At 38.6% G+C, this 23,660-nt stretch overlaps 1 protein-coding gene across 15 annotated transcripts in view; it reads right to left on the bottom strand.

Moving 5' to 3' along the window:
* Positions 1 to 23,660, bottom strand: part of DOCK10 (dedicator of cytokinesis 10) — a 147,716-nt gene that overhangs the window by 34,774 nt on the left and 89,282 nt on the right. For 13 of the 15 annotated variants that reach the window (XM_064666514.1, XM_064666520.1, XM_064666515.1 and 10 more), the window contains exons 13-26: positions 22,975 to 23,097; positions 22,277 to 22,359; positions 16,464 to 16,586; positions 15,061 to 15,140; positions 13,803 to 13,990; positions 13,112 to 13,177; positions 12,167 to 12,259; positions 10,184 to 10,307; positions 9,910 to 10,031; positions 9,141 to 9,227; positions 8,505 to 8,597; positions 6,407 to 6,525; positions 3,533 to 3,602; positions 373 to 486 (exon numbers count right to left, since the gene is read on the bottom strand). In XM_064666514.1, coding sequence (XP_064522584.1) covers positions 373 to 486; positions 3,533 to 3,602; positions 6,407 to 6,525; positions 8,505 to 8,597; positions 9,141 to 9,227; positions 9,910 to 10,031; positions 10,184 to 10,307; positions 12,167 to 12,259; positions 13,112 to 13,177; positions 13,803 to 13,990; positions 15,061 to 15,140; positions 16,464 to 16,586; positions 22,277 to 22,359; positions 22,975 to 23,097 — 1,485 coding nt within the window. The remainder of the gene's footprint in view (positions 1 to 372; positions 487 to 3,532; positions 3,603 to 6,406; positions 6,526 to 8,504; positions 8,598 to 9,140; positions 9,228 to 9,909; positions 10,032 to 10,183; positions 10,308 to 12,166; positions 12,260 to 13,111; positions 13,178 to 13,802; positions 13,991 to 15,060; positions 15,141 to 16,463; positions 16,587 to 22,276; positions 22,360 to 22,974; positions 23,098 to 23,660) is intronic. The other 2 variants (XM_064666522.1, XM_064666510.1) reach the window with 1 other exon arrangement.

The raw sequence follows: 23,660 nt of genomic DNA, 5'->3' as shown, positions 1-23,660 counted from the left end.
TATGAGAGGAAATCAGATGTAAATATCCTACGTACAGATGAATATTTTCCCTGCATCTTCCAAATTAAAAATTAAAACAAAGCATCCTGAGAGTAATTGCCCACATCATATTGTGTAAGAATTAGGTTTCCAACTCAGACAGAGCTGTAACAGACAGAAGGAACTTTTATTATGCAAACCACATTCTGAGAAATGTGTTATGCTGAGAACCTGCAGCAGGTGTGCTAAGTCTAACTGTTGAATCACTGCAGGATGTGGTTTGCACAAAGCTCATGCAGGGAAAGGGGAGAGGAGAAAGAAATGAGACAAGTGAGTTTCAGGCAGAAGACCAGTAGTAAAACTATAAATGTGCTAATTCAAGCTATCATTCACCTTTAAAACCTGTTTCACTGTTACTTGTTCATTTGATTTCAGAAGACCAGTCATATTCTTGGACAGCTCCTCATGGACAGTTCTTCCATCAAATGATTTGGTCCTGAACACATACTGGAGAAGAAAGGAAAAATAAAAATTATCAAAATGTGCATTACAACAAATATAAAAACCCCTCAGTTGGTGACGATAAATTATTTATATACAGCCAACAGCTGGCAATCTTTGTTGCCAAAATATCTCGACTGAACATGTATGTTCACATAAAGTTTAGTTTCCCTGGCAGTAATGGCACAACACTGCTCCCCTACAAAATCCTAGTTTCAAACACAACTTCCTGTTGATTTCAGCTTAATGAGAATCAAGAGGAAATTTTGCTTAAAATCAGCACTTGAATTTATTTTTTTAATAGAGCATAGGATCCTGACATGTCTAAACTGCCTTTCAAGCCAGCTCACCAGGAAAGAAAAGATTAAGCAAGCAGAGGAAGTATGGAGGGTTTTTCACCCACCTAATCAGGGCCACCTTTCACTTGCTCCTTTCTTCCAGTGGCAACAGCTAGTCAGAGCTGGTAACAACTCTTCATCCTGAAAGGTGTAGAGCACCCACTGGAGCTGATAGAAGGGGAAAGCTATACCCCTCTCAGAAACCAAGCCCTCAAGAAAGGAATTTATCTACCGAGTTGCTCGGAACTCATAAATCTGCTATGAGTTTTATTCAACATGTTAAGCTAACAATTCAGTACCACTGTGCCTTCCCTTAAGCAAGAGCTCTAACAGTGCATCAGCTGAGACCAAATACCTTTTCAATACAACCAGGTTGGCAAAAGAAAGGAATATCCCTTGAAAATATCTTATTAGTATGCAGCCTTGTTTCCATAGCAGATGCTATAGCTTCTCCCTATGCAGTTTGGCACTTCTGGGTCCAGTTACTAAAGTCAGTGTAATTTTGCATTATTACTGCATTGTGACTCACAATTCTCAACTTCCTTATTCCCAAAACAGCATTTGTAAACCAGATATTTGTTTCCTTACAGATGGAAAAAAAAAAAGAGATTACAGTTATTGGTTTCTGACTGCAGCTGGAAATGGGAAAACGGGCTACATGAACTTATGGTGTAGCTTCATAATCACCTGTAGTTTCAAAAATATTTAGCTGGTTCTTTCAGTAAGTGTTTACTGCAATTTTTAAAAGTTATTGAGTAGATGAGTTTTCAATACCCATTTAATTAACTATATTTAAATGTTACATGGGTTATTTATTTTGGAGCCTGAACAGCTCTGCTGGACCTCAGCAGAATTCTTCTGTGCTTGAATTGGAGTACTTGAGACTAAAATTGAATTACTCAGATGCTGAGGTACATGATCTGTAAACACATACATTCATAAAGTATGAAAGTAAATCCATACCATGGAAATATCAACCAACAGTTGTAAACACTGAAATTGAACTGTTTTCACATTTAGCAACCTAACTGCTAACTTATTTTCATTATTCTGCCCACGAACATGCTAAAGTTTCCAGTTTATCAGGAATGTATTTGCCTTTACTTTATTCCTAAAATTAATTTAAACACCTCCTTCCAAACTTATATCATCATCCACAAATGAAATATACTTCATGAAAACTACTTCTTGCACAGTGAAGCAGGATATCATTACAGCCAGAAGCCCATCATACTGTGTGTCTCCCATAGCTTCTTTCCATGACTGTGAGTGGTTTCTCATTGCTATCACAACCTCCAGTAGTTCTGTCATCACTGACCAGAGCAGGTCAAGAGACAAAGTGATGGCAATATCTACTTCAATTCTTCTAACAACCTGCAATTCTCCTCTATGTTGCTATTTGAAATACACAAATAAGTTAATAAACATAATAATCAGAGATTTTACAACTTTCTCATTACTGATTCATCTAGTATGACTACAATAAAATTTTCCAGCCCTCTCCCCCGCAACTAAAAGTGAGAGAAAACAATAAAGGCAAGTGAAGGGAAAAAATAAGTGTAACACCCTTAAGTGCAGACGGATTTTTCTGCCTGTGCCAGTAACAGGAGTTAATGTATGCTTCTACTTAAAAACACGCTGCTTCATAAAATTCTCAGCTTATAAAGCTGTTACCCAAATGTAGCGATGATGAGAAACTTGCTGGCCAACAGCATTATTCAAACTCATTTAATGGATATTCAACTGATACAGAAAACAAGGAGATCATCTTTAAAGAGGCCACTCCTTTGTTATTTTAAGTTATACTACAGCTTGTCCAGACCCAAACTCCCTGCACAGAACATAGCCATATTTATTCTAAATATACCCTATTCTTCAAAACAATAATGGATGAAAAAAGCTGAGTAAACAGGGAAAAGTTATGAGAATCTGAACTCCACAGATGAGAAAAGAATTCATGGACAAGAGCAAATGCAAAAACATGAGATCTTGAAACTAAAATCATGACTTCATAATCAGAAGTTAAAAAGCTATAGATTCCTAAGAGACATGCAGCCACCTTGCAAACAGGAAAAGCACCAAGAAGTACCTACTTCATAAAAATTACTTGTGGACCCTTTTCAACTGCAATGAAGGCAGCTCTGTACCTATATAATAAAGATGGCCAGATACTTCATAGTGATAAATCCCATCACAGTCAAGAGGAGTGCTGCATTAAATATCTCTTGCTAGTATCTATCTGGTTGAAGTTTCATGATCTTTCATGTAGTTATTTCCCCCTTCCTTCCTTCTCAAACCCTGCATGGTGGGAAATTCTCAGTTTAGCACCATTTCACAAAGACTGACACTAAGGCTACACTCCTAGCAGTTCAGTGGCAGTGTATTTGCACCAGGTTTTGCTTCTAAAATGTAAGTTCTAGTTATCAGTTGAGTGCACTGCAGCTTCCTGCTCCCGTGCTTGCTCGACTTTGGTATCTGATGGAAAAAAAAGCTGCACCAGGCAGAGGAGACCTGAGCAATTCCTCATTCTCGTCAAAGGAACAGGTTTTAAGTTAGTTTCCTCACTACAGTCACACAGTCACTAGTGGCAGAAAGTTATGATGCAAATGCAGGAAAAGCCACAAACAAGTACAATCAATAAATAGGAAAAAAATGCACAAAACCACCAAACCCCTCCACTCCCCCAGTAGTTAACATTACAACAGCAACCATACCGTCACATAAGAATTGATGCAGTTGTCTAATTGTTCTTCATGGCACTTAGCAACAATGTTGGTTAGAACTCTGCAAGATAAAAAAAGAAAAAAAATTGAGCTGTTTTGGTTCATAAGGCAGAGAAAGTCCACCTGGTGCATCACATTGTCCTGTTACTGTAATCTCAGGTAAACCAGTCCATGAGGGATGGGATCCAAATGATGAACGGTGTGTACAGAAACTGTCCACTGGGAAAAAACCCAGTCATTCCTTGGGCTCTCCACTTGCATGGATTGTGCTGTTACATATGCATTGGCCAAACAAAATGCACCCAGTTTTAAGGATAATGTACTGTCATCACAACAAAAGAAAATGTTAATCAACTAAAGCTTATACACATCTTGGATACTTAGGAATAACAAAAATTAGAGTATGTTAGTGAAACAGAGAGGTAAGAGCACCTTTCTCTGGGAATGCTACTTGTTTGGTTCTCTCAGATCTTTTTAATTCTGTAAATTCTCTGATATTTTGCATATGATGTCATTGCTCATCAAAAACAAACACAAGCCTGGGCTGAAGCCCAAGCAGGCCCCTCTCCTGCACTGTTTGCCCATATCCTTGGACCCAGTCCCAGCACAAGAGGCTGAGCTAAGCATCCTCTTGTTACTGCACAGCAGGGAGAGGCTGGACACTGGGTGTGACCATAGATGCTTTGGGCATCTGCAGATCAGCTTGGGAACCTGCAACAGGGAAGAAAATTGCCTGGGTCATGCCAGCACTCACTCTCAAAACCTGAGCTCCTACTAACAGCAGACATGGCACTACCTGAGACCAAGCACTTCAGCAAAGTTTCTTCAATTTGTACCTGAGTCATTGTTTGAAATCATCCTGCTTCAGAAAACACAAGTCTGGGCAAGAAGTCTTCTTCAACTTGACCATAATTTCCTTTTGATTATTGGGATCTCATTTTTTCAGGGTACTTAATATAGAAAAGACTCTTCTATAATCTAATTTTTATGTTAAAAGGATGGCTAGGAAACAGTTCATATTAGTGAACCATATCTCAAATTGAGGGGTATGCATAGTAACTGTGTGACTAAAATAGGTTATTAATATGCCTGACTGTGGTCAACATACAAATACCCCTTTTGATTAGCTTGGTGACTTGAGTGATTCCTGGCAATTATTACTGGAATCAAAAGCTTTATAATTCTCTTTAAGTCAGCATTTTTAATATATCTAATTTCTTGCTGTTAGTAGGAGAAGTAAAACTTGTAGCAAAACACAAAAGCTATGACAGAATTAATTCTGTCCATTTCAATCCTTCAGCCTTTATTCTGCTTTGAAACTGAAATGAGTTCTGGCAAAGATGTGATAGAGAAATGATGACACAACTGGGCCCCCAGACAAGTAAATAACCATAAGAGTATAAAAGGAATGTTTTCTGCCCCACACATAAGCCAATCTATGCTCTCATTCTGTTGTTGTTGCTTTTAATAAGTTCAACACAAGCTGCTTCAAGCTATTCAGAACAAAATCACTGTGGGTATATATAGGACACGTCAATGAATGATACACACAGCAGACATACATATTGCCATTGACATCAGTCCTACCAGCACGAAACCTACCACACATGCAAGCAAAAGACACTGAGATCCTTCTCCTTTTTGTTTTTTGGCTTGGTTTTTCTCCCCTTTTTTTTTTTTTTTGGCCAGGTGGGTGCATAATCAAAATCCAAAGCATGAAAAAATTAACCATTCCATTTTTCCATCTAATCTTTAAAACTATAGTTTAAACAGCTGCTCCTTCTACAGCATTTTTCTGGTCAGTTAACTGACATTGAAACTGTAGCCTGGGACTAAAATCTTCATTCTCTCTAGCCTAAACATCAGTTCATTTGTTGGCCACGAAGGGGGCCCAAAGGTCTGATGGCCTCTCTCCCTTGAAAACAGGGTGCACTGATGAAATCACACACATTTACCAGGAAAGGTTCTTTTAATCCTAGTTCCTAGCTGTTGTTAAACTGGACTTTGCCCTGAAAAATGCCACAATCCTTTGATAAAGCAGATTGAAACTAGCTTTTCAAGGCTAAGATGGGGAATTCTGCTTCCTTGTTCCTTTAAGTTTTCCTAATTAATCTTTCTTCAGGAACTAATTCTGAAGCACAGTCTGTGGAAGAAAATAAAGTATACTGAGAGCAGATTAGTCTAACAGGGTTGCAGGGACAGTTGCAATTTTTTCCTACTAGTAGTATTGTAGTCCCCATGTTTAGCTCCTGGCAGAAGTACAACCAAAACACCATTATGGCCAAAAGTAAATGGAAGGCAACTTTCTGCCCTCCTGCAGAGACCAATAATAATCTCTCTAGTATTTTTTTTCCCACTACCCTGATTAACAGTATCAATAAAGACAATTTCATTATGCCAAGGGTGAGAGGCTCAGCAAATCATTCCAGTTGTTTGCCCGCTCATTGGAAAATGCTTCTATTGCTTTTCAGTTATCGCTGATATATTCTAATTAAAAAAATGCCCTGGAACAGTGTGACCTGGTTGTTTTGACTCTGTATTGGATGCAGCAATAGGCTAAGCTCTTTCTATGCTGAATGCCACACCAAATATAAGTCAAAGCTGAAAACCAGTTTTGTCAGGAAGCACTTAGCTCCTTAGAAATGAGAACTTTACCTACAATTGCCTCTGTTTAGAGAGATGTGTCCACCATGGTCAAGGATTTCCTGGCTGGTATCACAGTCAGACACATGCATTATTTGCAGAGCCCTGTGTTAAGGGGCAAGCAGGCATTCTCACCTACTGAAGTCTAAATGTCATAGAGCAGCTATAATTGGACTGACATCTACATTTGATTCTTGAGTGAAGAAAGAAATATTCAGATACCTGGTCACAGCTGTTGTAACTTCATCATCACTGTTTTGCACCAAAACCCAGAAGAGTTGATTCAGAACTATAGGAAGAAAATTCATAATTACATGGATCTTCTCAATCCTCAGCAAATTCTGTAAGGGATATAAGAAAGAAAATGAGGGACTTCCAATACAGGCAATGAAAGCTGACAACTGCCATGAAGCTTTCCTGCTTTGGCAGGTTAAGTGCAGTACATGCACTGGTGTAGCAGTAGGAAAACAGGTCAACTGAGTTGAGAACTTGTTCCCAATGGACTTTGCTTTAAATATGGTCATCAATGCAACTGCAGGTATTGCCCAAATTTCAGAATTCCAGTATTTTTTTCTACCCTGACTTAAGGGCAAAAGAAGAGAAAAGAGAGAAACCCAAATCAATTTTCTTATTTCACTAAGGATAAGTATCTCAGGGCAATAAAAGAGGTTAATTACCCTTTTCAAACACATGCATTTCCTATTTTCATGAAAACTCTTTTTTTATGCAGAGATCTGATAAACTGAACTTGTTGTGGCTAAAATACTTTTGTTAAAAGCACAGTGGTAAAAAGTAGTATTAACAAGCTAACCTGACTGGACTGACATTATATTATCTTCTCTATTCAAGAAAGATATTGAGCTTTTAATTAAAAAAACCAAACCAGTCATTTCCAAATCATTCCAGAACTTCTAACAAAGGTATTAGTGATTTATAAATAAAAGCAAAATATTCTGGGGATGATTACTTAGTCTCTGGTTATATTGTATAGTTGATCTCTTGTTGCATACAAGATTGTATTTGTTTTCTTATAAAAATCACTGAAATTAGGTAAACTGCAAACAGCAAATAAAGAACGGTGCAATTCCGGTAGTTTAGGTAACCAACTACTGTCTAGAAAGCTGTAAAGCTTTTGTGGATTCCTAAACTTTGTCTAATACGCTCAATGGCTTCCCAGAAATTAATTAAGGACTTCATTCTGTAGAGCTATAACCTCTAAATAAGACTGATGCTTTGATTTGTGAACACGCCTCTTGATAATTTCTTTACATCAAGTCAGTATCTGAAAACAAAGCCACTCCTTTCAGGTCTACCTGCATCTACCAACAAAAGTAGTGGCCACCCTTATGGATTTGCCCAGAGAATGACCATGATTTATTGGAATTTATTCTTTATTTATTAAAGCAAAAATCTCTTCCCAAGCAGCTTATACCTGATTAAGGTACACTCAAACAGGAAAATATGAACAATGAAGGAAAGGGGGAAAGCACCTACGTGATGGTTACATCTAAACCCCAAAACACTTATTAAATTTTACAGACTGCTAAAAGGAAATATAAAAAAATGTATATGCATGATGTTTTAGAGTCACAGTTCAGAGATGGAACAGTGTCATATCTACCCTTCAGTTTTCTTGCTTATCTGCCTGTTAATGTTCTGTAAGCATATTAGAGAGCAAGAACTCTGAATTTCAGCACTCATGAACAGGTGAAGAATCATGGCCTTACTTTTACGTGCTGCTTTTCTAATTTGCTTGTCATACTCCTCCCTTCTCAAAGCTTTTGACCTCTATTGAATATAGGAACATTTTATGCAGCTCTTGCTTATTCGCTTCATCTTTGCAGAAAGGGTATGTTCCTTCTGATTTCAGAACTTGACAGGCAACAAGAACCCTTGATTTATACACACAAAATACCCTGAGCAGTCCTTTGGATAGCATCCAGGTGTTTAGAGGAGGTAAGGATAGAATTTATTTAAGGCAAGAGAGGATTAGCAGGAATATTGCAGCTCTACAGACTATAACTTCTTTTCCCATTCATTCCTAGAGCAACATTACATTATCCTTTAACAGGATCTGAGGTTTGGCATAGGCTGGATTATCAAAGCTGGTGGGGCAGATCCAGCCATGCTCTAAATGAGAACGGATGGGAGGCAGCTCTGTGATCAGAAATGCATCTGTCACATCAAATACATCAAACCAGAGCTGTCACTGACCCACTGCCTCCTGGTGAGCCTGTTTAGAGCTGTGCAGCAATGGATGAGTTGAGAGAAAGCCCTAAATACAGTTGTATGGTGCACTTCATGCTATAGGTTACTTTACCTTACAAGAATAGACAAAGTTTGAGGTAGGAGGCTGAGATAGATCCTTTTCCCTTTCCTGGCACTGATGGAAAAAGTTATTCAGGTATGGATCCTAAAATGATAAACATTCACATTAATGTGTGTTATAGCAAAGATTAGAATTCAGCACCAGAAATTGATTACAGCAATCATCTGTGATACCCATGAACAACACACCCATGCCCCCACCACTGAAGTGAGGCACTGAAAGAAAATCAACTTATTTAGTCCAACCCATTGCCCAGCACAGTTTGCTATATACAAATTGTTTCTAGGTGCTTCAACCACTGTTTTTTCACTGATGTGAGTGATTACTTTTTTCCTCACAATTTAAGGAATTCCAAAGGCCAGAATCTTTTTTCTTTCTGGTGCTCACTATTTATTTCCTTGCTATTTAAACTGATATTCCACCATTTTTCTGTTGGTATGACCTTAAGCAATTTTTATTTTTCCTTAAAGTGTGTATTCCATCATTGGCATCTCACCCTTCTACATTGAAATAACCTTTAAATGTTATAGAAACAAATTCATACAAGATTTTAGAACACCTTTCAGACATTCCTTGCCACTTTTTATTTGTAAGCAGCTAACAGAGCTAAGAGGAAGGCTGGCTTACCTGAGTATTTACTGTTGATACAACAAGAGTAGAGACTTTGAAAAGTGGTTTCCCATTATCTACCCATTTTACATCACAGCCGATCTGCTATTAAAACAAAACCAAAAATAACATTTTCCCACCTATTTCCTACTTATTCAAGTTTGCATCAACTTCTCGGTGCATAGCTTTGCACACGAGTATGCATGAACTGTACTGGCTACTGTGCTTTCACAAACACAGAATTACTGCAATACAAACCCATTTTTTAACACAAGCCCAATGCCTGTCCCTCATTCAAGGGACCAGATCACTGCCCCACCCTGTCCTCATGACAATAGTAAAACAAACACAAGGAGGCAGAAATAATCCAAGCTGGGCAGGATCAGCGGGAAAATATGATATCACACCACAAAACTGGAGAATGAATCACAATTGTGGATCACATCAGCTGGAGAATAAATGTCATATGGCTTGAGTTTGGGAAGAGAGTTCTTTCTGACCACTCTGATTTACATTTGGGAGAACTTAGGTATAACACTGTAGAATACATAGCTGCAAAATACACTTTTCCCATACACACCTGTGAATCAGCAGCATATGCCACTCAGTCCACTGCTACATATATTAGTTCCTATACTCAGAGATATGCAAGTGAATATTCTAAGACAGATACCCTATTTACTGTTTACACATCCCAGTAAATGCAAATGGAAATCTGATCTCATGTAAAACATGTGAAAATAAATGCTCTGCACGATTTGAATAATAGGGAAGGATGAATTAATACCTTTCCACTAGTTGGTTCTTGAAGGCTCAAGTAACTGGGAGGCAGACTGCTTGCCACTGGCACGTTGTGTTCTTGGGAAGCTAACTGGGCATCTTTCAACAAAGGAAGCCAAGCATATCCCACTGTGCACAAGAACAAATAAACATGACTCTTTGGAAAAAATGAGCTTCTGAAGTTCAAAGGAAGACAATAATATCCAGCCAAAAATTTTGCAATCCTTATTTGAATGTACATCATTTATATTTATAATTGAAAGTAATTCTACTACAGGTACCTGGTGTTTCCAGAGCCTCTTTCTTTTTGGCATTAGCTTTTGCATTTATGTCACAGGTGACATGATAAAATGAAAACAGAATGTGGTGTTTCTTATGGAGTTGAGTGGGAAGTTCAATTTTCACCTGAAATGTAAAATGTTACACCTCACTTTAGTTTAAAAATTGATTAAACCAGGCATCAGAGATGGGCTAAATGAGTGACATCTCTCTCTATGCAGAGGTCTAAGTACAGCCTGCCTTTACTGGGTAATGTTTGTCCCATGGTAATAAATGTTCTCTTAAGGAAATTTTTTAGGATGATCATCTATCACTTCTACTTTAAACAGTTTTTTTCCACTTTGTCTTGTGGATGAATATTTTCATTTATGGTGAAAGAGTGTAATATGAATAAGGACAGAACTAAAGAGTGATGGACCCTGCTTAGAAGTGACCACCTGCACTCCAGCAGTCATAAATAGCCATCACCATGCCCATATCATCTGAAAACACAAATGACATCTCTGCTACTCCATCATCATTTCATGGTAAAGACCAAGTAATAAAGGCTGACAAGGAAACAAACTTTTATTTATGATTTCTGCTCAGTCTTAAACCCTGAATGAATCCACACCATCCATGAATCCCTACCTACTGGACTTGAGGAATTATTAATCTATTTGAATAAAAATACAAAGTAATCAAAAATGTTACCATAGGAACTAAAAAAAAAAATGACCCTTTGTCCTTGTGAGCTATGATGAAGTTTATCCAAGCTAGAGTAAGGGTTAGAAATTGTTGACAAATGCTTCCAGTGTTGAATCAGCTTATGGGTAAGAATCTAATACCATAAACATACATATGAAATGGGCACTCAGACATGGAGATCAAGACAACTTTTTTCTTAACATACTACATTCTTTTAAAGACTGCACTTGCTGTACTAGGGACATCTAGGACAGGTGCACATCTCTTCCAGGTAAACAGGCTATCAACATCTGAATTCAGCTCTTTGTTCAAGTTGAAAGTAATCTGCCCGAACCAAAGGGCTCACCAGCATCACATGAAGGGCACCTTCAGATCTGTTAAACCCCATGACATGTCTTGTAAAGGATTTACAAGGAGTTCAAGATCTTGAAAATGTAATGCTTTAAGTTTCACTCAGCTCCTAAACATGAATCTTACAACTGATACATCACATGTAGTTGTACATTAACTGCTGATCTTGGCTCTGCCATTTTATCAAAGTAAATCTTTACTGAAAAGGGAAGTTTTTCCAAGAAAAATTTGGAAAATACTGGCTATATACACTATGCTGTTTGCCAGTCTTATCACTACACATAAAGCAGTAGTGGAAAACCCAGGACAGACACATAACATTCACAGGCCATCAAACACACTAGTCACTCTAAGGGTGAAATTAAGTTCACCTGCAGAAAGTCTGGGGAATCAATACTTGGTGTTGGTGAAACATAAAGGTGCATGTGTGACTAACATTTGGCAAAGCCCAACATATGAACCCTATTCTATAGCTCTACCCTCAAAAGCACCAGCTAAATGACTTGCTGCAGCCACTACACGTCACTGTACATTCTGTTCAGACCACTGGATCAACAAAAATGCCCCAATGCAGATCTTATATCTCAGAAAGGGATTTGTTCTGACACTTGGCTCTACACTTCATCATAATGTTTACTGTTTCCATTAAATTCAGAGATGCAGCTGGACCCTTAATGCAATCCAGACGTGCATTTTAGAGAGCTGGACTGTTCCTAATTAATTCTACAGCATCTTAACTGTACTCAGAACATCTTACAAAAGGAATGATTCACTGAGTTGATTTAAGAAAAGAAAACAAAATGTGAGACTGCATGTCAATCTACATAACACAGGCCCATCCACACACAAAAGCAGTTGTAACAGAAGCATTCTTTACAGATATTTTTCTGTCTCATTGGCAAGCATGAGGACTGGCAGACATTTAATGAAAGGAAAAGCAGACTGACCTCATCATAGAAATCAGGATTCTGGGAATGATGTAGCACAGAGGTGTAGGCTGATGTTGTAAATAATGATCCACCTGGCTTCCCATAAATGCACTGATAAAAGGAACATGCTTTAATTACATTGTGAAGATACTAGTCTTGGTATATCTAATACGCATGCACATTGAAAACAATGTCATGAAAGATTGATTGTTACTTTGATCAAATATTAAAAGGAACGTTTTAAGTGATCAAACCTGGACTTTTTATACATACTTCCAGTAAAAGTCCATTGATTCTGTGAAAATTACCCTATGCTCAATTAAGCAATGCAGACTCATTAGACTTCTTCTTTGCTGTTATCAGAGTTTTCTGCAAAAACCTTTACAAAAGCTGTTTCATGTTTATGCAGTTCAATACACAATACAGTGCCCTTACTGACTTTTCAGTGTTATAAAAGCTATCCCAGTTAACAATCTCCTTTCTGGCAGAGTCTGTCTGGGGGTTCTTGATTGCTGAGTAATGGCAATTTTACTTATTGGTGGGGAAATCAGACCACAACTATACTACACAATAGCTCTTGGGCAAGAGCAGAAGTTAAGAATTAAGTCTAAGGGCCTTCTGAGTTTGTGCTTCACTCTTTTCAATCAAGTGTCCTGAGCTCAGTGAGAACCATATGATAAATGCTAAACTCTAGAATAAGCAAGCTGCACTGTAAAAAAAGGTTCATTTTTCTAACATCATCTTCTTTGCCCTCCACCAGTCAGAAAGCTGGCACTGCAAAGTGCCACTGTAAGCTGGAATCATCATGTCAAGCTGGGATCTAACAGAACCACAGTACAGATGCAGAGGGATGTACGACAACATTCACTCTTTAACTGTTTCCATCAGTATAGCCCTTATTCCTGGGTTTTATAAGTAATGTCCTCAGAAACAGTGTCCTCTGAATATACTCCTGTAGCTCACCTTTAGTGGCTTTGCTCCTTCTTCATCAGAACTTTTAAATTCAATGCACACTGTTATATTCCTCGCCTGGAAAGACAGGAATGCATTAAAGCTTAGATCAGAAATGGGATACCCATAAAAACTCAGGCAAACTACAGGGCTGAAATTAGGTCTTTTCAAAATACAGGATAAACATGCAGATGGTGATCAATATTTATAATGCCTTTAAGTCACAGTGGTGTCACTAGAAATAATATCTCCAGAAGAACTGGCAAAATGCAAGCCAGACCTCAAAATGGCTGTGTAGAAGCAGATTATTAAGTGACCAGCACTTACCTATGTCTTGTCCTTAATTATTTTTCAATCACCATGAAAATATATGTAGTACTCAGGTTTCACTTAAGAACTACAAATATTAGCCAGATTAATTTTATCTGCACACATTATTTCATTAAAATAAAGCCCTTCTGAAAATTGTGAAAAATGTATTACCACATGATCTCTCTTTGAATCACTGATACAATTTTAAATTAACCCAGATTCAATTAATTAAAATTGTACTGTGTTTTATGATTGCAAAAACTGAAAAAGTGAAAAGCCAAGTGAGTGAAATCACTATTTTCCCCTCTTTTATAAGTCCTCCTTCATTCTAACAAAAGCTCATGCAGTACCCTACTACCCACTGTTGGCCTGAATTAGTCACATACTGTACCTTGTTGAAGTGTTTTTGGCTATCATACTTGAGGTGTTTTGGATATATGTATATTTGGTTCTTGTACACTCTGTAAGGTCGAGAATATTTTGTTGATTCCTGCACAAACTCCTCAACTTCCACTGTAGGTTGATACTCCTTTATATTATGAAATGGTTTGATTGGAATAAAGGATGAAGTTACACAGTCTTCAAAAGAATAGAAAAGAGAACCATCACATATTATGTTTGTTTTTACAGTCTTACTACTAATAAGTAATATTGATATGGAACATGCAAAATCCTGCCTTAACTTGCAAGGAATGAGTAATGATGAGATGCAACAGGTCAAATCATGCCTTAAATTTATATGTTACCTCAGAACAATTGCAATATATCATCCTTAAATGGTTTATCTCACTTGAGTTAAGCAGTACAGCATTGGAAGCCACTTTTGACACACACAGTATTTGATGACATTTAATGGCATAACAGCCCAATTGGTATATGAACAGTTTCAACAGAATATACTGAAGTGATGCTGCTTCTAATCAATTTTACAGCTCAAGATCTCATTCAAGTTTTTCTGTTATCTAAAAACATAGTAAATAAAATGAAGAAACAAGTAGTGCAGAACTAGATTAAATATATGATGCAATTGGGATACCTGAAATCAGATCAAGAAACAGAAGATGAAAATAAGCACCCCATCACTCAATCACTGGGAGAGATTGAAAATGGACAGTGAATACTTTCTTTGCCTCTGCCATTAAATCAGTGAGACATTTAAACTTCAGGGAGAACTCAAGCAAGGGCTGTTTCAGCAAAAGCAGCTGAGAGGGGTCACCAACTTAGGGCTGTCCTGAGCTATTGTTGGGAAAAGCCATTTGACAGCCCTGCATACAGATTCCTTCCTCAAACTCTATTTTACTTCCTTCCATCAAATTTTACTTCCTTCTAAACTAGCACAGGAGGATATTGCCCGTTGCAGGATAATGCAGGCACTCTGCAGCCCAAGCAGGCTGGGGAGAAGCAGCTCTGTGCCACCTAGAGTAGCGTGGTTTCTCTTTCCTCTCTTTCATAGACACTAAAAACAGGTACAAAATAAAACAAACAGTGGTGTAATTAAATAAAAAAAAAAACAAGAACAATCCTCTGCACACATTTTTCTACTCAACAGGCACTTCTACCAGATCTGTCTCGAGGCAGCAATTATATACAGAAAGCCTATGAAAATGTCCTGTTTAATTACAATAATTAATTTTAAAGTGGAATCATACTTGGATGTTCCAAAGGAACACAATCAACTGCAATCTCCAAACAGCCAGGTATGGTCTGTATTTTGCTAATCTTCTCTGCTCTGCAAGGACAGAAATGAAAACATTTTAGAAAATTAGAACAATGGAGATGAGACCCACCACAGGAATTGATTTAAAATGAAAACCAGACCCTGATTTAAGATAGAAATATATATTAAACACATTTCACATACATCTAATGGCTATTAAGTTAAAATCAAATGTAACAGCAGAAAAGAAATATGATGTTTTGTGTTTTTTTTTTTTCTCATTCTCATTCCTGCCTTCTCTTTGCAAGCAATGTTATTATGTAGAAGAGGAAGAAACTGGTGAACCAATCCTTATAGAATTAACTCACCTACTTTTTCTTTCTAAAATCTGAATCAAATGTTCCCTAAAAGGAATTCAATGAGCACTGGGATGAGAGGAGCCCACAGCAACATGGCTTCTGCAAGTGCCAAGAAAAGGGAGCAAGATGTATTCCTCGTGCCCAAGAAATTTGAGAAGTGCCAAAACCATGATGCTAAATTTCTCTTATTAGGAGATGCTTTAGAGAGACAAACACAGCAGTGGTGACTGCTAAGGGCAGAGAGAATTTCAGTAAAGTTTCCTGACCAGTCAGAAGGCGTGGCAAGTTGTGGGCTTGATCCATTCCCCGTAGCTGACACTCAATCTTTCTGTGATCTTTTTAATACAAATGGAACAGAAGTTATTTAGATTAATTCATTTTTAGGCACATTTAGAGTGGAAGGGACAAGAAGGAATTCATGGTTCAATTCTCATGTCACTTATCCAGCATAAACATAGGCTCTGCTCTAGGATTAACCTAATTTATACCTGTGTGGAAGACTATCCAGCCAAACTGCTGTTCACTGATTTACACACCGTCAAACATTTTGAGATGATTTTCCTTTCAATGTCCACTCTTCAGTTTGTCATGGAGACTCAAAAAAACAAAAGCAAGGAGTGGGGAAGCCTATAAAGAATGTTTTTAACTTCTCTCTCTCCTTTTTTCTATTTTCTTCATTTTTTTTTCCCTGAGATAATATTCCCTTGTTGGTTACTTCACCTGCAGTAAAGTAGGTTACTTTACTTAAAGTAAGTTACTTCTCCCCTGACAGAAGCTAATTTAAGGAAACACTATCTTTAGCTTATACTAGCACTTATTAATGTGCCAAATGACGTTTCAGTTTTCCTGGAAAGTCCAACCTAAAGCACCCTTTGGCAGGTAATAGCTTAATGTGAAAAACACTAATTTAAAATAATTTAATATGGTCAGTTTGGCACTCTGTGTTAAATGAAGAAAAAAAACCAGTGAAAATTATTCTGCACTGCTTTATAAAGCTTTTATTCTTTTTTAAAGCAAATTAAACATTTTTCCTTACCTTCTGTATTCTGCTATTAGTTTCATCAAATCTTCCATGGAAATCTTATTACTTTCTTGCCTGAATAAAGGTGAGAATCGGGAGTCTCTGTCAACATTTCCCTGATTATCTTTAAACACTGGTCTATAAAGAAAGAAAAATGACATGTTCATAAGCACTCACCCATATGTTTGACCATTTGAAACTGTCACGTAATCTTTTAACGAGGTTATAACATGAATTCTTACACAAATTCAAGGGCTCCCTGCAGATCTTCACACAAGGAAGCCCTGCTGAGCTGCATATTTGCAGGAGCACAGACAATTTCAGTTTACTTCCATGTGCAGTCCCAGCCCTGCAAAGGCTTGAGACCTGGTTTGATCTCACATGATGCAGAGTCCCCACTGACCCCCGTGCAGTGGCACCGCTCACAGCCAGGAGTCGCTGGGGTTTAGTGCTGGCACAGATCACCATCTAGCTCCACATCCACCACTTTTCCCCCCTCTTCTGTAGCTTAGTCTCACTTTGGAAAGCTGGAAGCGCACAGCTCCTCACTGGAGGCAGCTCTCTGCTCCCAACTAGCCCTCCATGGGCCTGGCTGCAAGGCTGCCTTCTCCAGCCCAGAGAGACCAGCCCCGGCTGAGAGCCAGGACCCTGCACCCGATGGCACCTCACCATCCTTCCCACCCATCAAGGACATGACTCCTCACTTCAACAAAGAGCCTGACTCCTCATTTCTAGGAAGCATTTTGAAGAATTCACAACCTCAATAGGTAGCTTTGTCCAAGAAGTTATTATCCAAGGAAAATCATTACAATTTTAAATAAGAGAAATCATAGCAAGCTGTCAAATCCCAACCACCATATCTTACCACACAAAGAAATGCTTTTGCAGAACCAGGTTAGAGACCTCAATGAATGTTCCTATGCATTAATTCTGTCCTGTACCCTCCAGGAGCAAGACACCAACTCACTGCAGCTTAGCTTTTCTTCACAAAACAGGTTTGTGGAGCACCAACTGAATTTTTGGTGAACCAGCTACAAAGTGCCAAATGAAGTGTTAAAAATCTATAACTGAGAACAATAAATATCAGCTGTTGTGTGCACAGGAAAACATTTCCAGATATTTCCATTCCTGCTCATTGACACTTTCAAGATTTAATTAAGACATTCCAGTGCCCTTTGTATATCCCCAAGTATCACACATGCTGGCTGGACCGGATAATGTAACAGCTATCCAAATTAACGAACCTTGGATTCAACTGTAGTATGAAAAAACATTGCTTAACAAAAGTAAAATGTTCTTGACACTAAGTGCTGTTCTGTGAATCATTTGGCCAATCTTGCTTCCTTAATTTACTTCTCTGTTCCACTGCCAGTGAGAAGAAGAATTGATGCCAGGACAAATTGTTGCCAGATGCAAAATAACAGAGCAAACCTTTGGAAGAGGATTCCAAGTATAAATGCACTGTATCTTAACTTAATTGAGAGAAGCAGCCCTATTTCATTTCTTCGCAACTGTAGAGAATAATCAACTCTATCACATTTTTGCCTCCAGCTATTAGAGGGAAATAAGGTCCACACCAACACTCTGTGTCAAAGATCTTAAGATATTAATGAGAAACCAGACCTAATTTCTGGCAGCCACCACTTACTTTACAAATCCTATCAAACTGCTGTCAAAAAAAAAAAAAAAAAAAAAAAGGAAAGAAAAGAAAAAAGATAAGCTTTAATAATTATTACAGTATTGGTGACACTATGATGTTTCTTGGACTCAGCACTGCTTCCACCTCCAGACTAACAGAGAGGACTAAAACATTCGGTGAGTGATTTCCGCTGTGCCACTGGGCTCTGCAGTGTGATGCTGAGCAAACCCAGGCTCTGCTGGAGCTTATTAACTAATTCCAGGGCAGGCTCTGACACCAAGCAAACCACTGCTCAGCACTGCTCACCGAGGAAGGGCTGAGGATGTTAGTGTAAAAGTTAAAAAAACCTGGAAGTAGCTCACTCTGGATCAGTGTACTGAGCACTGCCTTTCAGGAGGCTCAAGGACACAGCTTCATGATCTTTAAGGTCTCTTCCAACCCAAACCATTCCACAATCATCCACTCCTTCTTTCTGGCCACACTGGTTTGGAGTCAGAAGGGCTTAACAGAGTCATTCTGCCCACAACTATTGCTCTTCATCATCAGTGCTCCCTGGGTATCATATGCTTTACCTCTAGAACTGCTCCTCATCAGTTCAGCAGCATATTCCAGCCTAAATATGCACCCAGGACAAAATTAAGGTCATGAAACCACTACAAAACAGGGAAGTATTTCCATCTCTCCAACTTGCACACAATACTCCATTTATGTAAAGTTCTTACTACTACATGAGCAACTTAGATGTCCATGGAAGACAACATAACCCTCCTTAAAAAGCTGTATTTTATGCACTCAGAGAAGAGTTAGATGACTTTCTGCTGGTCAAACTGTACTGGTGTCTCCAGTGCCCGGGTTTGTCAAAACTGAAGAATTGCCAGAGCAGCAAGTACTGAATGTATTACATCTGCAGCTAAATAACCAAAATCCCATGTTTTGCTAGATCCCTGCATGTGGAGCAAGGGTGCTCCTTGTCACAGTGAACGTACTGAAAGCATTTGAGAATGACAACTGTCACACCAAAAAAAGGAAATGCATTAGAAACTACTACAGTCCAGGAGCCTGATATTTGTCTAAGAGAGTAACAATGCCTTACTGTCAGGCAAGAGATATTACTAGAGATATTTTAATAAGAATTACTAGAGATTAATAAGAATTTATTAATTAATTAATAAAAATTACTAGAGATATTTTAATAAGAAAAATTTCACACAAATAAAATCTTGGAGAGATTCTAAGGGTGGTAATGTAGGGGAAAACAAATAAATAGATTACACTAAAGAAACTGAAACATCATCTCAGTACTTAAAGTGTTTATATGATTCTACTCTTCTGACATTGTTAGCTGATAATCCACAATCCTAAAAATTCTTTGAGCAGAGAAAACCAATACATTGTTCATAATTTAGCATCAAAAGAAGTACTTTTGAAGTAGTGGTTTATGGTTTGTGGAAAAATTGCTCACCTCCAGGGTTAGACATTTGGTGTGAGATCTTCAGCTACTGGAAATCAATGCAGCCTCACTGCCTTCAGCTACATCAACCTACACCAGCTGAGAACTGAATCAGCAGCTGCACAAGCTACTGAAGGATTCAAATATTAGGCTCTAAAACATGATGTTTACGAGGGTGGAGAAGGTTTGAAGGAATAAAAGTGTAAAAACTAATCTCAGTGAATGAAACTTCCCCCCACATCTACAATATGTATCTCAGGTACATATTTGCAAACTTTGGCAGTTCTGGCAGGAATATGAGGCTCTGACACACTGTAATTCTAACACATACTGTAATTATACCTGCAAGAGAACACAGACACCAGATCCCACCAACTCCAGTGAGAAATCAGAGAAGAACCCTGAGTCATACTTTTGAGCAATGCTAACAAACTGGTGCCACATGAGCTAATTAAGAGTTTCAGTCTCATGCACAATACTCAACTGTCAAGATTTTGGCTTGCTGAATGTATACGTAAAAATCACTCTGTGGCCATCTGTAATGCTTTAAAGGAGGGAAAATTTCCACACAAAAACAGGAGTGTGGTTAATGCCAGAATGAACTAGCTGGAAAACACATTTCCAAACCAGGGTTTTGCTATTTATCACAGCCAAACCGTTTTTTCCCCTGTAGTGCGATAGCCTCATGTGGAAACTTCTATTTTCAAGCTGTGAAAATAGAAATAGATTTTATAGGGCCAAATTATACTTTTCTTTTACCAAAGTCAGTTCTGAGTAATGTTAATACACAAGCAGATGTAAATGAGTGCAGAATTTGAATTCTCTCAGTGCACCCTAGTTTGACAGGCATTTATGGTGCTATCCACCTCACAGGGATAGCAGCAGAACTTCACTCATGTCTGTTAAGTCTTCCCTTAGGCAGGGCAAATGCAGACCTGCAGCTACAGTTCTACAGGCAACTAGGGATTGACATTTGGAGAATCCTATAAAAGGAAAATGCACTTCTTTCAAAAAGAGAAGAAAACCTTTCTGTATTTTATTCTCGGCAAGATTTGCTGAAGGTGTGAAAGAATGTTCTAGCCTTCTCCACATGCATGAGTGCCTAGCCAGACCCTGAACTAGTTAAAATCATCGTACCTAAAGATAGCTACAGCAAGGACCAAGCTGCAGGACACCACCACAGAGCACAGGCAGGGAGGACAGAGTCAATAAGAAGTCTCAAGTCAGTCTGGTGCCAAGCCTGCACCTCTTGCCATTTTACAGTCCATTACAAGGTGAAAGTGGCTCTGTCAACCCATCAATATGATTTTGATGAATGGTCCTTTGGCTACACCGTAGTAAATATTTATGAGTATCCTTGAGCTTGCGATGACAGATCAGAACACATTATCTGCCTTTCTCTCGAGCAAGCATGCACTTACCTCTCCTATCGAACTGGATATTGACAAAAAAGTATGTCAATAAAAAATAAATGAACTCTTCAAATGGCCATACCTCACAGCATGTTTTCCTCTTTGCAATCTAAGCACCATATTCTAAAATCACAAGCTTTCCCCTACACATGTCATGGGAATCTGTGCAATCCTGGTGCTCCACACTCCACACCAAAGGCACACAGAGCTCTCTCATAGTCATGGGCGATACCACAATGTGACTTTTTCACCTAGCACTTGCTCTTTCTTTCTCCCTTCAACTTCAGGCAGCTCTCCACCTGGCCTGCTACTGTGAGAACAGAAGCCACAGAGGAGAAGGAATGTTTTCACTTGGCAATTGACAGATTTCCTTTTTATAGGGAATATAAAAATTTGTAGTCCCTGCTCTGTGCATGGCAGAAAGAAGGGAGAGCTGTCACAGGGACACAAAGGAGTGTCTCAGTTAGGGAGCTTTCTCATGCCAGGGCAGCAATAAGTTGTAGAAATTACAGAAGACTGAGAAGGAAAAAAGGGAGAGGAGAGCAAAAGGAATTACATGGAAATTTGAAGGGAGAACAAACAGAAAAAAAGGCATATTTGGTAAAAGGTGATCAAAAGGCACAGGAGTGCCTCAATCTTGAGGTGAAACCAGCAAGAAATTACACAGGAGGAGAGAGAGGAAGCACAAAAATTCATTATTGTCAGTTATGTCACTGACCTGACATAAAACCCAACTGACCTGCCAAACAAGAAAATACAAGTTCTCCATCACCTACTAACCACGAAAAATGTGAGACTACCTGAACCACAATCCCTCAACATCACCCCCAAGGCACTTCAAATCCTTGGTTAGATTTTTCTTAAAACTTGACAAACATCATAACCAGAACAGAGCTTCATACCTGTGCACCTACTTTCTGGGTAGCCACTGCAACTATATTTCAGACCATAATTATCTTTGCAGGAAATTCTTGTGAGGACTGTGACTTTGAAATCTCTTTGGTAATTTTTAGCACTCAATGAATGTGGAGCTCACGATAAATTGGTATTCTGTCAGCTACCTTTGCTACTCCCTGGCAACTTCACTACATATCTGAAGAAAAGATTCCCCCACAGTAACATTTAATGAGAAAGTAACTGACGTTTAGCTGTGAGAAAAATAGGGCAATGAAATAATAAAGCTGCAGGATCTTCTGGGGTCCTGGACCAGGCAGAAAGCTTTGCTTAGCTTCAGGCAGAAAAAGTGGAAAAGAACAAAAGGACAGAAATCCAGGAACAGAATAAGCTATAAGATGCTTATAAAATCATGAAAAGAGCAAATACATACCTCACTGACCAAGCAAATGGCATACGGTATTTCCCCAGCTTGCTGCAGAACTGCTTATTGGATTTTAACACCTTCTGTGCACACTATAAAAAAGGAAGTGTGAATTATTTCATCAATATCATTCTAACATCTTAAATGCTGCATAGAGTACATCCTGGTACTCCTCTGCTGAAGAGGCTATAGTGTCCCTAAAATAATTCAGCCTGATACTGTCCATAACAAAGATTCCAGGTGCACAGCAAAGACAACACAAGACAAATATGATGCTGCTGACAAACTAAACCCTCTCACCACTCCCTTATTCAGAACTGCATTACAGTTGTTATTCCAGTTTTCTGTGATGTATCCAGTGCAGGTGCAGTGCCTGCTCTCAGAGACAAACAGGTGCTTACCCCAACTTTGCATGTGTACAAAGTTCCCTAGCTGATAAAAGATTGCTGAAAAAGAATACCTCTCTGCCAAGTCATAACTGGCATAGCAATGTACAATGAATGCATTTGCATGTTGCAGACAAAATGGTCCTTCATTCATTTAGTCAATGGAACTTGGACATTTGCTTTCTGAAGCGTGGGCCTCCTGGGAGCTTGTCCTGTTCAGCAGCCGCACACTGCTGAGATTCATCAGCACAATTTGGAATGCCTTCAGCTTCCAACGGGCTGCAGCTTACAAAGAAGGAAGTGATGTTCCTGTTACATTACCTTAAAAGAATCAGGATTCTTAATGTAAGGTTCAGCACTGCTGGCAATGTTTCCTGTAAGCACCTTTTCTATTTTTGCCACTAGTACGATCTCAGAATGAGGATTACTTATGGAGAAAAGAGCCTGTAGATAAAAGGGGAAACAGTTAAAAAGTTACAGCAATACTGGAGAAACAAAATATTGCCAGTGCTCCCTGTTGATGGAAACAATAACAAACCAAATTCAGAAGGCATTATTAAGGATTATTATCTCTATATATTCAATACAGCCAGAGAGAAAATAAAATCTTTGTGCTAGTGCTGAAGGAAGCTTGTGCTCATGCAGGACTTCGCAAACAGACTGACTCAAGTCAAAAGGCAGTGTGACCATGTTAGCACTGCCTGACCTAACTGTTCCTCTTGGACAGTACTTAAAAGCTACCCTAAATCAGTCATACCTCAGGGGAATGAAAGGGAGAAAAAAAGGTAATACCTAGTGTTTCAGCATACAGCTTACAGCAGTGAGAATGTGGAAGCACTTTGAGATTAATGCAGCATCTTGGTGTTGTTTTGAGTTGTGATTTTGTTTGACTGGTTAGGAGAGGACAGCAAATGGACCCAAAGAGCACAGGAAATATGGGTGGTTTCTTCAAATGAGACACTAACTTCTATCAAAGTTTTGATTGTAAATAGTCTTAAAGTTTATAC

This window comes from Pseudopipra pipra, chromosome 10 (assembly GCF_036250125.1).
Source record: "Pseudopipra pipra isolate bDixPip1 chromosome 10, bDixPip1.hap1, whole genome shotgun sequence".
NCBI classification, from domain to species: domain Eukaryota; kingdom Metazoa; phylum Chordata; class Aves; order Passeriformes; family Pipridae; genus Pseudopipra; species Pseudopipra pipra.
The sequence above is the reverse complement of the archived record's forward strand: the minus strand, read 5'-3'. Positions and strand labels throughout refer to the sequence as shown.